The sequence below is a fragment of the Budorcas taxicolor genome, chromosome 1 (assembly GCF_023091745.1).
Source record: "Budorcas taxicolor isolate Tak-1 chromosome 1, Takin1.1, whole genome shotgun sequence".
Taxonomy (NCBI): Eukaryota; Metazoa; Chordata; class Mammalia; order Artiodactyla; family Bovidae; genus Budorcas; species Budorcas taxicolor.
In genome coordinates, this window is record NC_068910.1 from 66,411,377 (window position 1) to 66,429,047 (window position 17,671).

The 17,671-nt window shown below is 40.6% G+C and overlaps 1 protein-coding gene across 1 annotated transcript in view; it reads right to left on the bottom strand.

Annotated features, from left to right (window-relative positions):
* The window catches only part of ITSN1 (intersectin 1), a 241,535-nt gene that overhangs the window by 84,973 nt on the left and 138,891 nt on the right, over window positions 1-17,671 (bottom strand). The window contains exons 17-20 of the mRNA XM_052646278.1: window positions 9,090-9,217; window positions 5,208-5,437; window positions 4,066-4,187; window positions 2,406-2,420 (exon numbers count right to left, since the gene is read on the bottom strand). Of these exons, the coding sequence (XP_052502238.1) occupies window positions 2,406-2,420; window positions 4,066-4,187; window positions 5,208-5,437; window positions 9,090-9,217 (495 nt within the window). The remainder of the gene's footprint in view (window positions 1-2,405; window positions 2,421-4,065; window positions 4,188-5,207; window positions 5,438-9,089; window positions 9,218-17,671) is intronic.

The following is a 17,671-nucleotide window of genomic DNA, read 5'->3' on the forward strand; positions in this document are numbered from 1 at the left end:
CCAATACATTGTGGATGTCAAATTGGGCTTGTTCACCCTCCAGGTAATGGGACCTCCAGATCAGAAGACAGGCCATACAGTTTCAAAGTATCTAAGCCTGAGCTGTCAAGGTCAACTCAGCTAAGATGCCTCCACTCAGAAGTCTTCCCAGAGCACATCCGTTCGCTCTGATTGCTTTTTTCCTTTATATTCCTAGCAGCAGTGGTGAGCATCCCTGGGAACTTCCTCACACACTGGCTTTCTCATGTGTTTCTCCCTATTTTTCTAAAAAGATTTGAAACATCTGAATGGTAGATGTTACCTTATATTTCTTTGTATTACCAACAACAGTTAGAAGAGGACTATATATGAAATACCACCTAATTTTTGTTAATCACGAAAAACAACTTTTGGAGAAAACTGAGCTGATAATCAAGATTTTAAAAGGCAAAATATTTTTTAAAGCCTCTTGCAAGACTGCCTGCATTAAAACAGGAAACAAGTTGCTAGACCTCTAAAATCTAACAGCTATAGTTGGCTATTTTGCAAAGTTTGAGAAATATGAGAATTTGATGATGACTATGCCTGCAAAAATAAGTGAACTCCTGATTACTCAACCAAGAGAGATTGCTAAGGATGTTCCATTGTGTATTTTTCACAACTGTGTTTCTTAACTACAAAATTCATGACATTAAAAAAAAATGTTACTCTTACAAGTCAATTTCCACTTTGGGTGTCCATTGTTAGCCTCACAAAGATAACACAGCTGAATGCCACTTGGGGTGTCTTGTTGCGTTCTGTGATATAAAATGAAGACACCACTCCAGTCCCTTCAACAAAAGGATACAGGATGCTTCACGACAAAGTCCCTTCATCACACATTTGGGATGTTGGAGATAAAGTAAACAGTAACCCAGGCCTGGGTAGACACTCTGTTATATTTGTCAAAGTCAGATTTATCTTTAGTGCTTTATTAAAAATTACAAATGTTGATAAAATTGTAAATATGAATATGGTGTGGTGGTTTAGTCATTAAGTTGCGTCTGACTCATTGCAACCCCATGGACAATAGCCCGCCAGGGATCCCAGTCCATGGGATTTCCCAGGCAAGAATACTGGAATGGGTTGCCATTTCCATCTCCAGGGGATCTTCCTGACCCACGGATTGAACCGGGGTCTCTTGCATGCAGGTGGTATAGAAATACATAAAATTAAAAACAACCACCCCTACTACTGCCAAGTAGTAACCACTATTAACAGTTTGATGCCTACACTGCGAAACTGTAAACTATATACATATAAACATTTACATACACAACACGTACACCTGGTTTTTTATTTACCCAAATACAATTATACTCTATATATTGTTTCTGTTTTTTTACTGGAGCGTTTATTCGTATCAGGTTGGCCAAATCGTACAGGAAAACACAAACGAACTTCGGGACCAATCCAATATATGTAGATCTGTGTAATTTTCGAAAACATCTTTATTGTTTAGCTGTATTGTAATTTATTTAAACCATCTCCCCACTGAGGGATACAGGGCTGTTCCTTTTTAGCTTTTACCAGCAGTGCTGCAGTGAATATCCGTGGACACATTTATTTGTGCACTTGCCAAAAACAGCCTAGAGAAGGGAGAATAATAGAGTTCCTGGGTCAAGGGGAATGAAAAATTTAAGTCTGAATAAGCGTTGCCAAATTGCCTTTCAACTGCCTTCGCCAATTCATATGACAATGCTCAGGATGTGTCATACTCACTTTCCTACACTGTTGACAAAGCTGGATATTATCAAACTCGTAAACTCGCTCAGCTGAGAGATGAAAAGTGTTATCTCATCTTTAACATTTCCATTTTCCTGATCACCAAAGGAACATTTTTTTGTATATTTTAAAAATGTGCATGTATTTCCTTAAAGCTGTAGGTTTCTTTCATATTAACTTCTCAGTCTTTATGTAACATGGATGGCGACTCTTTATCTCTCATATACTTTGCAATCTACAGGATTTAATTTTGTAATATTGTCAAATCTTTCCATGTTGGTCACTGATGGCCTCTAGTTTTAACCCAGAAAGTTTTTTTTTTTTTAATAACTTTTAAAAAAGAATTTTATCTTTTAAGTTTAACCTACTTGGAACTTATTTTTGCCCATGATCTGAGAGACTTGACCTGATAATTTGCCAATACGGAGCCTTCAAGTTAGTCCTTACATCGAAGCTAGCAAACAGAAATCTGGTACGTAAACTTTTACACCTTTCTTTTCTTCTTTTTCTATTTTAAGCACAGCCTACTACACAAACTCAAAACATCTTTTTACTGCCACGACAACACCCAAAGATATGTGTACTTACACAGAATTAAAGTGATTTAAAAGAACAAAACATTTAATAAGATACAGACTTCCTGACAGTGAGAAGGCACTCACCCATTCCCCTTTAACCTCCACCAGGAAAGCACAGGTTCGAAAGCAAGGTAAAAAACATGTTTAATGAGATGTTTCATTCTTACGGTATATCTACTTTGTTCTTTCAGAGGGGCTGGGGCTTAACTAGTCAATTTAAGGAAAAAGGACTCAATATCACTGTAACAAGACTATGTTTCCTTCAAAAATAGCAATATTTACACATTAAAATATAGATCTATAACATTTCCTTATCATAACACTTGGTTAACACTTCCTTATCTCAAGAAGAGAATATTACTTTTTCTGCACTTTGTGCTGCAACAAAATCCAGTTTCAAAAATGTTAGGCTTTTTTTTTTCTTTTGAAAGCAGTGTAAAAAAAAAAATCAACCTTGTAATACGGTCCTATCTGCTATAGCACTGTACCTTCATACTGTTTAGATTCCTGCGATCAATTGGTATTTAAATAAATTACAATTCATCTGCTTTAAAAGGCAGCCTGAGGCCATCAGGACAGAGAAGATGGGGAAGAAGCTGAGAAAACACTGCCTGCCTCGGGTCACCATTTGTGTGTAGGGTGTTCTGTGAAGAATAAGTGAGGCTGGCGCCCGGGCATCCAAAGCTCAGGTTCCATTACTGTGAAGGAAATGTTGATTTTGAAAGATTCTGGACCCTTAGATGTAACCTCCTTATTTCCAGACCAAAAGAACTAGAGAAAAAGCTATCAGAAAATAAGGGGAAAGGGGACCAGCTTCTCTGAGAAACAAACACATTGTTCCTTCTAAATATTTTGACCCATGAAACATCACATACTCTAAATATAGATATGACGCATAAATGCAAAATGAATGTATGAGTAATCACTGTGGCTACATGACATCCTTTATACTTCAATGATATAGGGTCGCAGTATGGGAAGTGTGTTTGTCTCAATTATTAATTTTCACAGTTCTTTGAAAATTCTGAACCATTTCCATCTTAAAAAAAAAAAAGCCAACAGTAATGCAAAGTTTGACCACTTCTAAGACATACATTAACTGGATTGAGGAACTACTGATTTCTTTTAGGAAAGAATTCAGGTCAACCACATTCCTTTATTCTTTCTCAAACTGGTTACTATAGCTTTAGTTACAACCACAAGATTATATTTAATTATTGTATTTAAAGAAACAAGCTATGACAAGCAAAATTCTAAACTCTTTCATCTGTTCATTTACAGAGTAGGAAAGCAAATTAACTGTATTTAGTTTATTACTCTTCATTCAATTCAAAGTTTACATGAGTAAAGGGAAAAAAACATGCTTTGACCCAAAGATAGAAAAGTTATCATTGGCAACTGTGATCCAATATTTTGCATTTAAAACTATTTCTGAAAGACTACTCATAGTATCTCAGTAGGAATCTAAACTCTGAAATTACCAGAGCTTTACAGATTTGAAAATACACAAGGCTATGTCAGGAACCCATTTTTCTTTAACAATTCTATTTTAAGGTGATACATTTTTAAATGCTGTCTCTCATTCAAATAGAAAAGCAAGACTGAGTCAATACTTCAGAAACTCAAATGCTGGATTACTGGATTTCACACTCGCCCACAATTTTACAACTGTCAAATAAAGTACAAGAAGAGGACAGATGCTAAGCATCAACAGAAACCACACTTTTGCTGGAGGCTTTCTTACCATGACTATATCTCCCGGCTGGATCGTGATTTCATCGTGACTCCTGGACTCAAAGGGATAGAGTGCTCGGTAATACACCACTTTTACATTCTCCTGTGCAGAAATCGTTAGTGGGCCTTTTTCTGTTTAGAAGGAAAGGAGGGGAAAGGGACAAAAATGAAATGCTCCATGGAACAGAAATGCATGACACAAGCCAAATTACTGACATCTATCTCCTCTGGTGTCTATCTTAACATTAGAACCATTTCCATCTACTCAAGGCATTTCTGGAAGACATTCAGTGAGGATGTGTCCGGTTCTGAAACCAAAGGAGAGCCAAATCTGATGTCAGCAGCTCCATCCTACCTGAGAGGTCACTAGTGGACGTGAAACAAAGGCTACTGCAGTGCTAACGCCCCCGTTCTCTGCCTCCTGGCTTAGACGCCAGCAGCGCACATCTGTAAGGCATCAAGACCTCTCTCCCCCGACGCCCCCGACGCCCCCGACGCAGTGTCTCTAGCAGGATGTAGTAGATCGAATGTGACGTAAATCTCAGATCAGTCAACTCATATGGGAGGGCCAAGAAGCACAACTTCAACTTCCCCTATTAAGCGATATGGAAATGTTAAGGCTGCAGGCCCCAGACGTGGTCATATAAAAGGTAAGTTAGGAGGCCATGTGTGTTCAAAGGGCAAAAAAACATTCAAAAGGTAAGACCACAGCTGGATGCAGTGCAGACCAAGGACAGTGAATGCTGCGTGAGTACAGGCCAGAAGAAATGCCACTTCCTGCTGCTGAGACAGCTCTGAAATTCCCAGAGAAAATAACACACTGGAGAAGCAGCAGGTTCCTCTTTGGCAGGAAGGGTTATGATCTCCATGTGGAATACAGCTGTATGAATGGCACTTGGCAATGAAACTTCATGCCACTGCTGTCTGCAAACGACTTCTGGATGCCAGCATAATGGGGCCAAGGGTTGCCATGGTGTGGGCCCCTAAAAGAGACCTCTAAAATGATGCTAGAGAACGCACATCTGCACTGTCCAAAAAATGACTGACCTTCTCATGGCTATGAATGCAGCCAAGACAGAGCCTGATCAGATATGGCTGCTTCCCAGAAGGACCTGGGAGGAGACTTGCTAGCCTAATTCTGGTCTCTCATACCTGCAGTGGACCAGGGAGCCTGGACAGCGGGCTTAACTGGTTCTTGCTGCTGGTGGAAAAGCCGACTCAGCTTGTCTTGCATTTCCGGTTTGCCCTTCTCCTCACTGTCCTTCTTTTTGACGCTCTCTTCCCTTTTGAGCTTCTCCTCCTCGTGGGGTTTTCGTGGCCGCTGCTGCTCATCCTCCTGGTGCATGCGCTCCAGCCACTGCTGGTCTCTTTCCTGAGCTCGTCTGTCAACAAAACGCCTGGTTACAGCATGGAAGCAACTCCACGTTAACACTGCCAGGATGTCTCTTTTCACAAAGAGCTCCGTCTAGTCAATGGGATGCTAAGCACCAAGGGATACTGTTTGTTCTTCAGGTGGAAGATCTGAATCAATGAAACAGGGGCTCTCAGGGCTCCCCTTCTGGATAAGACGAGATCACATGATTTAGAAAGACACAGAAAGAAAATTCCTGATGTCGCTTATAAAGGGATTAGAGAACTCAGGAAAATACTCCTCCATTTAAAAACTGGTATATAACTGCAAAGAAAAATAAAAGACATAAAACACACAGGAATATAACTTCCATGGACAGAAAGTATACCCAACACTGCAAGTGAAAGATTGCTTAGAGAAGTCCATGAACAATTAGATCATGGAGGGCACATGCCCGTTTAGGAAGCACACAAGTAGCTCTCCAGAACTGAAACAGAAACCAAGAGGTTATTCTGAACACTGGAGGTAGTAACCACCCCTGACTAAGCAACAGTTTCTATCTTTTACTGAATTTGACTACTTTGTTCTTCATAGTAGCCGACACAAAGAGATAAAGTGCAATTAAATCTAGACCTTGAAAAGTATGATGACCTCAGTATGAAATCCATAGAAAAAGACTAGGAATGATAATTTTTTTTTTTTACCAAGAATGATTTTTCTTGCATTCCACAACATTTTACAAAATCAGAAAATTCCTTAAACAATCACAATTTATTTATTTTTGTCTGCGCTGTGTGGCTTGTGGGATCTCAGTTCCCAAACCAGGGATTGAACGCAGGCCACTGCAGTAAAAGCACTGAATCCTAGCCACCAGACAACCAGGGGACTCCCGAATGATCATGCTTCACTTTTCTGCGGGGGCACACTGCATGGCATGTCGGATCATAGTTCCCTGACCAGGCACTGAACGTGCAGCTCCTGCACTGGAAGTGTGGAATCTTAACCACAGGACCACCAGGGAAGTCCCAATGACCACACTTTGAATGAAACTCGTGTGCAATAATAAATGATACCATGTTAATAATAATTAGTCTTCCACATTAAAAAAAAATATTTATTTTTATTTATTTGGTTGTACCAGGTCTTCCCTGGTGGGTCAGATGGTTAAGAATATGCCTGCAATGCAGGAGACCTGGTTTCGATCTCTGGGTCGGAAAGATCCCATGGAGAAGAGAATGGCTACCCCCTCCACTACTCTTGGGCTTCCCTGGTGGCTCAGAGGGCAAAGAATCCACCCGCAATGCAGGACATCTGGGTTCGATCCCTAGGTCGGGAAGATCCCCTGGAGAAGGGAATGGCAACTCATTGCAGTATTCTTACTTGGAGAATCCCACGGAGAGATGAGTTTGGAAGGCTCCAGTCCATGGGGTCACAAAGAGTCGGATACGACTGAGCGACTAACACTTTCACTTTCACTTCACCAGGTCTTGGCTTCAGGATGCAGGACCTGGCTCCCTGACTGGGTAACAAACCTGGGCCCCCTGGATTGGGAGCCTGGAGTCTTAGCCACTGGACCACCAGGGAAGTCTCCACATTGGTTAACTGCTTTAACTCTCCCACCTGCTGCTCCGTCGCTCAGTCTGTCCAGCTCTTGGGGACCCTGTGGACTATGGCCTGTCAAGCTTCCCTGTTCATGGGGTTTTCAGGCAAGAATACTGCAGTGGGTGGCCATGTCCTCCTCCAGGAGTTCTCTCTGACCCAGGGACTGAACCCGGGTCTCCTGCCTTAGAAGGTGGGTTCTTTGCCACTGAGCCACCTGGGAAGCCCTCCAGGTAGGCAGGTCCTAATCATCCACATTTTACAGAAGAGGAAAATGAGGCAGAGGGAGTGAAGGACTTGGCCAAGGTCACACAGCCATACAGGCCTCAGGACTGACCAGGCTGCGTGGTTCTGTTCACAACCTGAATCACTAGCCTGTGACACAGCCAAGGCACAAAGGTCATTTTGTGGAATCAGGAAACAGCCAAGGGAACATAACATAAACAAAGAGGACTTTCATTCTCCATTTAAAAATATTATATTCATTTCTACTCAAATAATCATGAAGATTCAGTGCAGCAGAATTCTTGTTAGTTTAAATCTTAAGCATTTCACTTACAATTTTCAAAACATCTTTTAAGAAAGCTATAGAAAACATTTTTTTGGATGGGTAAGAATGTTAATCGTTATTCGTAACACAACAAAAAAAAACCACAACAAAATTTGCTTCACATATTTCACTAACAAAGGGAACCATGTGGACACAGTGAGGGAGGTAAAGGGTGGGAGGAATTGAGAGAGTATCACGGAAACATACATATTACCATATGTAAAACAGATATTACCATATGTAAAACAGGGAGAATTTGCTATATGACACACGGAAATCTCCCTGGGTGGGAGATGCCGGGGGTGGGGGGTCGGGGGGCCTCAGGAGGGAGGTGACATGTGTATACCTGTGACTGATTCACATTGATATATGGCAGAAACCAACACAATATTGTAAAGCACATACCTTCCAATAAAAAACTAAAAATAAAATAAAGTATATAATCATGTAATTTCTGAAGTTAAATTCTGGGTACTATTTATCATATAATTGTACACAGAAAATTTAAACTTTCCATATGATGACACTGTATCTTTATTTCTGCTCTGTACGGATATAAAATTTTGGTGCAACATATTATAAATAATCAACTTATAGATAAAAGAATGGAGCTAATCAACACATCCAAGGGAATAGGTCTAGGGGCATAATCCTAGATCTAGCCCCAAGAAAACCATAAATAGTCCTCTAGACTGGTTTGAGACCCTACCTACTTACCCCCTGGCATGTAAAAACAAAACCAAAAACACCAAGTGCAAAAGATTACTATTTCACTAGTAATTTACCAGATGCAAAATATTACTAGCAGATAGGAACAAAAGACACAAATATTCAGACAGAAACTAACAAAAATGTGTCTGGATCTTAAGCAGCAACAACAGCAAATTTTCTCCTTTTGACCTCAAATTTCATTTGCTATTGAAAAAAGGAAGATGGTGGTATACACTATTCGCCCCACTGGAGAAACCCTGTGTGGCCAGTGAGATCAGGGACTTTGATTTCAAACCCAAGACTCTGATGGCTATTGTTATTAAAAGGCTGTGAACTAAAAACGTATCTTGTTCACTGGCATGCAAACAGGCATATCAATAGGCCTAAATCCTTGTGTAATTCCATTTATCTACATAATCATAGCCTGAGAGAGCTCTGAGCACCAACTGAAAACTTTAGAGGTTACTTATATATGCAAAGATTTATATGTATATATGCTTTTGCTTGTTTTGTGTTTAGTCATTACGTTGTGTCTGATGCTTTTGCAACCCCATGGACTACAGCCCACCAGGCTTCACTGTCCATGGGATTTCCCAGGCAAGAATACTGGACTGAGTTGCCACTTTCTTCTCCAGGGTATCTTCCCGACCCAGGGATCAAACCTGTTTCCTGCACTGGCAGGTGGATTCTTTACCAGTGAGCCACACACATTAAAAACTGAGGGCTCTTTCTGGTGCAGTAAGAACTTGGAGAAGTTCAGCGAAGAGTAGTGAGTACCTAAAGTTCCTTCCAGACGGGTTCACAATCCACTGAAAAGGCTCACCTTTGGGCTTCTTCTTTTTGTTTTTCTAATTCCAGTATCTTTCGTTCTTGTTCCTTCTGTTTCAGGCGTTCAGCCTCTATGGACTTCTGTTTCTGGAGTTGCTGCTTATTATGTATTTCTCTAAGTTCCTATAAATAATTAAGAAACAGTTCATGCAGCAACATGTGTTGGGAGACATTTCTACTGTTTATCAGCATGCAACATTTCATAATGGGGAAGCCTAAACATGTAGGAGATAATGCTTCAGGTTTCAAAGACATTAACTGGGAAAACTAAAGTCACCCTACACTGACATGATTGATCTCCAGAAGTTGTTCGAGGTCTTATTTTAGGAGCCATAATACCCTGCACCACATCCATGAGGTGTTTTAGAAGGAGCTTACAAGGGATGAACATTAGAGAAACTATACTGCTCAAGACACAGCAACAATAATAGAACACAACCAACTTTAAGACATGGTGATGATTATGAATGGAGCCTTAAGATTCTTTTGATAATAATCAACACCAACCTTCATCGGCTTTGAAAATACACACATTTCTTCACACATTCCCTCCATCAAACCATGACAACCTCGGCTCCTTGTTATGATACACTGCTTTAAAACAAAGGGACATCCTGCTCCCCTACAACCTTGAGTCTTCCCCCGGGGTCTATTTTGCTTCAAATCAGACATATTCCAGAGCATCTTTTACTAAAACCATGTGTGAAGTTGTCAGCTGCCCCAAACTAAACCAGTAGTCAGATGGAAGGTAAAAACCTATAATTTGACCATTCCTTTAGATCTGATTTCCTCATGTGACATTAACATGGGAATAACAGTAATTTCTTCAGAAGGCTAGTGAAAATGAAGTGTATGTTACAATATAGAAAGTATTCAAGTCAGAAGCTGAAATACTCAAAAATATGAAGAACAAAGAAATGCCTGTTGGTGAGGGAAAATCCTCTCATTCTATAGGAATCAAATGGTCACTAACAGATTCGGTCACCAAATCTCTTCTTACTTGTGTCAATAAAAAATCAGACATGCCCAAGTGTCCAGCAGAACCAAGAGTAAAGTTCTAGTTGACCTTCTGGTCTGGCCAATGAAGGGGGGTGGGCCTGGGCTCTATTTGGGGAGATTTAAGAACGAAGGCCTGCACTGTCTTCTCTTGCTTTGCTCATAGGTAAGTCCATATGAGGAGGTTTCTTCCAGCCTTATTTCTACCTTTAGAGTTCATTCACAGCTCAGGCATCAAAGGTAGAAAAACTCTCTGGAGAAGATCAGTGTTAAAATGCATTTACTCCTAGAGAAAAGCCCTAGAGTGAGGGTAACCTTTTCCCACTAGCTAAGCTGTTCTTAAGAAAAAGTTAAACTGTATGTACAAACATTCAGTATATCATAAGTAACAAGGAGAAGCCCTAAAAGGGATCCATGGGATATGGAAAAAAAGTTTAACTGGCAATCAGGAGGTTAGGGGGAGCACGTACTAGGGGAGGAGGAAGGGATGGAGAGGAGGAGGCTCTCCAGAGAAGGGGAAGGATGGAAAGAAGGAAGGGGCATCAGTGGAGAGCCCAGCGGATGAGTCAGGAAATAGCGCGGCAGGACAAGCAGGAAGATGCAACTCTGTAAGGTCAATCAATATTCCTGAGGGCAACAGCCATGGGCAACAGCTCCCAAATTATGACGGCTATCTGGGATAGGGGGCTTCCCCAGTGGCTCAGTGGTGAAGAGTCCACCTGCAATGCAGGAGACACAAGTTTGGTGCCAGAAAGAACCCCTGGAGAAGGAGATGGCAACCCACCCCACTCTTCTTGCCTGGGAAATCCCATGGACAGAGGAGCCTGGCAAGCTACAGCCCATGGGGTCACAAAAGAGAGACACAACAGCAACTTGGGTCAGGAGTTCAGCTATGGAGGGGCCACGGAAGGCCAAGAGTGGAGACTAGAAAGTGATGCTCTGTGTACAGTGCTGAGAGAAGAAAATCAGCACCAGGAAAAAAGAATTCCATTTTTCATCTTCTTTCTCATGGCTGTACTATGGGATATAAAACTGATCTTGAATCAAGCATAAATAGTAATCTCTAAAAATATGAATGAAAAATCTGGTTAATATTTGGGACTTGATATTTCACAGACAAGTGGAAAACAAGGATCAATTCCTGTTAAGAGTTATTTGCACTCTCAGTTCAAGTTAATATCTCTACGAGAAAAGGAAAAACTGCAGTGGAGTGCTATTAATTGAAACTCTATATGTCCTAAGAGAGGAATCCAAAAGTCAGCACGCAGAAGCAGAAGATATTAAGAAGAGGTGGCATGAATACACAGAACTATGCAAAAAAGGTCTTAATGACCCAGATAACCATGATGGTGTGTGATCACTCACCTAGAACCAGACATCCTAGAATGTGAAGTCAAGTGGGCCTTAAGAAGCATCACTATGAACAAAGCTAGTGGAGGTGATGGAATTCCAGGTGAGCTATTTCAAATCCTAAAAGATGATTCTGTGAAAGTGCTGCACTCGATAGACCAGCAAATTTGGAAAAGTCAGCAATAGCCACAGGACTGGAAAAGGTCAGTTTTCATTCCAATCCCTAAGAAAGGCAATGCCAAAGAATGCTCAAACTACCACACAATTGCACTCATCTCACACGGTAGCAAAATAAAGCTGAAAATTCTCCAAGCTAGGCTTCAACTGTACGTGAACAGAGAACTTCCAGATGTTCAGGCTGGAGTTAGAAAAGGCAGAGGAACCAGAGATTAAATTGTCAACAACTGCTGGATCACAGAAAATACAAGAGACTTGCAGAAAAACATCTATTTCTGCTTTATTGACTATGCCAAAGCCTTTGACTGTGTGGATCACAACAAACTGTGTAAAATTCTTCAAGAGATAGGAATACCAGAGACCTTACCTGCCTCCTAAGAAATCTGTATAAAGGTCAAGAAGCAATAGTTAGAACCAGACACGGAACCACGGACTCGTTCCATACTGGGAAAGGAGTATGACGAAGCTGAATATCGTCACCCTGCTTATTTAATTTATATGCAGAGTACATCATGCGAAATGCTGGGCTGCATGAAGCACAGCTGGAATCAATTGCCAGGAGAAATATCAATAACCTCAGATATGCAGATGACACCACCCTTATGGCAGAAAGGAAAGAGGAACTAAACAACCTCTTGATGAAAGTGAAAGAGGACAGTGAAAAAGCTGGCTTAAAACCCAACATCCAAGGACTGGGGGTTTACCAGAGGGCTTCCCTGGAGTGCAGTCAGCATCTGGAAAATCAAAGTCTGGAAAGATGGGTCCCCAAAGGCTCAACTCCAGCCCACGTGGAAGGGCCCCTACCCTGTACTACTTTCTACCCCCACAGCAGTCAAGGTATCAGGACAGAACAAGTCAAGCCATGGAAGAAACCAGAAGAGGACACTCAGTACACCTGTGAGCCCCTGGGAGATCTCAGATCTCTATTCAGGACTACAGACGAGTGCTATTCTAATGAACAGCCCCAAAATTAAGTTTCTGGGGATAAGATTTCTCAGCTAGCTCTAACGAGCCAACACAGCTTGGTAGGGGTTATACTCCAAATCAGACAGGAGATAGATCTCCTGAACCCTAAACAAGGAGGGACTTGAGCCATCTTGAATGAGAAATGTTGTTTCTGGGTAAATACCTCCAGCCAAGTTGAATGAAGTCCCACAGTCCTCAAGAAAAATATTCAGAACCTACGGGATCTCAGAGAACAAGCTGGAGAGTTCTTGGGGTGGCTACAATCTCTTTTTAGGGGATCCTTCTCCTGGCGAGGGGGGATTGGAGTTGACCAGTACCCCTACTAATCCCTGTTATCACCATATCGATGCCGCTTGTGATTGCTGCATGTATTGTCAATTGTCTAACCCATTTTGTCTCTGCCCAGGTCAACTAGCTACAACATGCAGTGCCAGTTCAACAAAGATATATAAAACTACACCCGACCATGGAAGATATCACTCACGCTTAGATGGACACTGCTAAAAGGACTCTGAGGCTTGAGGCTAATAGGGGGAGGCCCAATGCCCCTTGTGTCCCAGCTCAGCAGGGAGTAGCCAGAGAGATCTTGACGCCCCTATTGCAAAGAACTGGGCCTCCCATCTCTTGACAGGGGAATGTTAGGTAGTTACAATAGGAAAAAGGAGTCCAAAATGGTGTGGCTAAAAGACAAAGAAAGAGAAAAGCCCACAGAAGTGGAACAAAAGAAGATCCACAGACCAGAGTGAGAACTTCAGGTGAAACAAACATGCCCCCTTCTTGGCCAGCCTAATTTGCACAGGGCAAACTCAAGGGGGTCGGGGGAGAAGACAAATGTATAAAAGAAGGAAGCCAAGCTGGATTGAGGCCTTTCCTTTGGGGTCGGTGTGCCATCACGCCTCGAGGGTATACTATCCTTTGTTTGCCGGATAAAACTCTGGGCTGTAACCATGCTGCTAAAAAAAAACAACTCAACATTCAAAAAACAAAGATCATGGCATCTAGTCCCATCACGTCATGGCAAATAGATGGGGAAACAATAACAAACTTTATTTTCTTGGGTTCCAAAATCACTGCACATGGTGACTGCAGCCATGAAATTAAAAGATGCTTGCTCCTCGGAAGAAAAGCTATGACCAACCTAGACAGCATATTAAAAAGCAGAGACATTACTTTGCTGACAAAGGTCCATCTAGTTAAAGCTCTGCTTTTTCCAGTAGTCATGTATGAATGTAGGAGTTGGACCATAAGGAAAGCTGAGAGCCAAAGAATTGATGCTTTTGAACTGTGGTGTTGGAGAAGACTCTTGAGAGTCCCTTGGACTGCAAGGAGATCCAACCAGTCCATCCTGAAGGAAATCAGTACTGAATAGTCTTTGGAAGGACTGATGCTGAAGCTGAAGCTCCAATACTTTGGGCTACCTGATGTGAAGAACTGATTCATTGGAAAAGACCCTTATGCTGGGAAAGATTGAAGGTGGGAGGAGAAGGGGACAGCAGAGGATGAGACGGTTGGATGGCATCACTGACTCAATGGACATGAGTTTGGGCAAACTCCGGGAGTTGGTGGTGATGGACAGGGAGGCCTGGCGTGCTGCAGTCCATGGGGTTGCAGAGTCGGAGACACAACTGAGCGACTGAACTGAACTGAACTGACCTGAACACAGACAGGGATGGCCTGCCATCTCACTGGCCCAGTGGCTGAGACCCTTTAAAAGGAAGTGTAAAAGATGATGAAAAATAGAATTTTATCCAATTTTCAAAGTTCATTTTCAATTGCACAAAATTCTCAAAAAGGTTCAGAAAAAATAATTTATGGTGTGCATGCTCAGTAGCTAAGTCATCTCCAATTCTTTGCAACCCCATGAACTGTAGCCTGCCAGGCTCCTCTGTCCATGGGATTTTCCAGGCAAGAGTACTGGAGTGGGTTGCCATTTACTTCTCCAGAGGATCAAACCTGTGTTTCCTGCATTGCCAGGCAGATTCTTTACCGCTGAGCCACCAGGGAAGCCTGGGAACGAAGATACCAGGATTTTATTCTCAGGTCTCTGATGTGGGCCAGCAGCTAAGGCAGAGTGATGATCTTTAGGGTTCTTTTTTGTTTGTTTTGTAGTTTTAAGATCTATTAAATTCTTTGATACTATTCATCACCATAAAAATTTATTCTTAATTTATCTCAATGTCTCTTTTATTTATGATTTTATTTTTATGGCATAAGCTAAAAATGTATAACTAGTAAGCAAAATAATTCTGAGCTGAAATTAAACACAAAAAAGTAAAAAATGACAGAGCTTTGATGTTTAGGGACCTGACTGTATATTAAAACAGAAAAGTTCTTATTTCATTCAGGAAAAGTGTATTTTAGGCATAGTGGTATTCAGAATATTTAATAACATGTAAACACTGCTTAAGCAAGAGCCAATTAGGATGGACTTCAGCCATGACATACCAATGCACAGGGTAGACCACAGGCACAAATGAAGATTTTTCATTTTACTAAAGAATTCTACTGCCCATTTCTATACGGGGCTCTAGTAGTAGGAGATCTATTAATTTATGGATCAACAATTACCAAATACAAAGTCCTGACAGATGGGAACAAAGCTAGGAACATATTATGAGGCACTATAAAATGAAAAGCAATCAGAAATAAATTTAAAGAATCAAGGAGAAAAATCACTCTAATGAGACAGTTTTAAAATAATTTTTAAATGTATCAAATACTCAAAGGAAGATATTTTAAAAAATTTTAAAGCACATTTATTTCTGAGTATAAGAGAATTAGAGGATAAGCTGAACCTATCTTTGGAACTGTCTAAATAAGTTGCAACTTCAAGCACCAACGGAGCTTGCAGGAGCCATAAAATAACAGATGTCAAATTAGGTAACAGAAGGCTCTGACATCTTATGATCCAGATTTGAAGACTGCAAAGGTTTTCTGTCATTTCCTTCACCCGAATCAAATGCTGCTGATATATACAATCAAATATAAGAAAATCAAGATGCTCTGAATAGGAAGCCGTTCTGCATCTCTTTTTCTTGGACTTAGGAATTTAAGGAGGCATGACCAAAATAAGCAGAAAATGCATGATTCCTAAGCTGATTACATTCTTAAAAGTTGAACTTCTGAGAAGGCAACCTGTAGAATGAAGAAATATGAACTAAAAACTAACGACGACTCGCCTTTCCAGGCATGACAAGGAGCAATGGGTCCCTTCACATGGGAGCAGAGGGCTGCCCTGATGATTCATTCTTTCTCAATACTGTTTCAGAAACTCAAGTATAAGTACTATTACTTTACAAGTTGCCCTTTAATTCTTTCTGGGTAAACATTTTCCAGGTGGCAGATCTCATGTCATTACATTCTTGCTTTACTTAGGAAATGAGAAAACTACTGGGGAAAGTAGCTAAGAAAAACATCCCCACACAAATCATAGCAGCTATTGGGCAATTTTCCTGGTGCAAGTGACCTTGTAAATTCTATCAAATCTTGTCAGAGTTATTTCTCTATTATAACTAAGGTAAATAGAACAAATCAGAAATTACAATGAATCAACATTCATATCTCACTTGTAGCTCTTCCTCAAATTAACCTACTTTCTACCAGTTTTTTCTATAATCACATATTTATTTATTGGCTGGATATTTATCTAGCATATTGTATGCATACAACTTAGTTGATCTTTCTTCTGTATTCTATTCAAAGGTGTATGTTTAACACTAGAAAAGATGAACAATAACCTAATATTAACTCCTAATAAAGGATGGAGATTTTATTAATAAACAAGAAATGATTAGCCATTCAATAAGTTCCAACTATGAACAAATATATGGGAAAAAGAAAACTCCAATAAAATGTGTAGTATATGTAAATTAAGATTTTTTTTTTCACCAGTAATATCTCTAGAATCCTAAGAGAGAGAAGAGTTTCTTATCCGGTGTCTATAAATGAGCTTTAGATCTGTGAACATTATAAGACTGCATGCAAACTGAGGTATATGGGCATCTTTCTTGCTAAGAAGGCACACAGCTGCTTTAATTTGATTCTCAAAGAGGTGTTGGATCAAGTACAGATATAAACCACAATAAGCAAATGATTGGCAAATAAAGATTGTCTTGTGTTAGTTAAAAGAAAGGAAAATCAGGTTGCCTCTTTCTTCTTTCAACTAAGGGGGAAAAGTCACTTATTTCCCCTAAGGAATGAAGATATTTGCACCAAAAAACATCTTTGGACATCCTGTGGCAGACAGCCAAAGTATTTCAAAAGCAATATGCTTCACAAATTGAATACTCAAGAAGATCCAATTTTTTGCCCAGAGAAATATGGCTCAATTTCAAGTTCACTAAAGACAGTTGTCCTATTGATATGCAAGTGGCACAGAATCACTGGATTAAAAAACTGTGACTGTTTCTGCTTCATTCAGTCTTAAGAGACTCTCAAAAATAAATGTATTTTGTGACCTGACATTACATGAAATAGAGAGAAGTATCTACCTGCACAATATGAAAGGCATTTCTTTTTATAAACATGACTGCATAAAAGTTCATGAATAGAGGTGGGGAGAATGAAGTACCAATATGGAGCCTATGAAAGACTAGCTGTTTATGGAAATACATTGCTATTTGGTCATCTAACTCCTGAAGTATTAGCCTGCTTCTGCTCTGTTTATTTTTTTCTCAGACTATCTCTTGGAACAGAAAGACAAGAGCAACTGATTAATTAGGAGATATTCATGGGCTTCCCTGGTGGCTAAGATGGTAAAGAATCTGCTTGCAATGCAGAAGACCTGGGTTTAATCCCTGGGTTGGGAGGATCCCTTGGAGGAGAGCATGGCAAACCACTCTAGCATTCTTGCAAGGAGAATTCTACGAACTGGCGGGCTACTTGCATGCAGTCTTGAAGAATGGGATACAACCAAGCGACTATCACTTTCACCTTCATGAACTGAACACCACAAATCAACATAAATTGTGGACATTTCTTCCAACAGTCTTGGTACTGTCAACAATGTATTGACCACAGACGTAGTCACACATCTTTTGTTACCTGAACATCACTGACCACAGATGTTTCAAATATCCACTTACATCA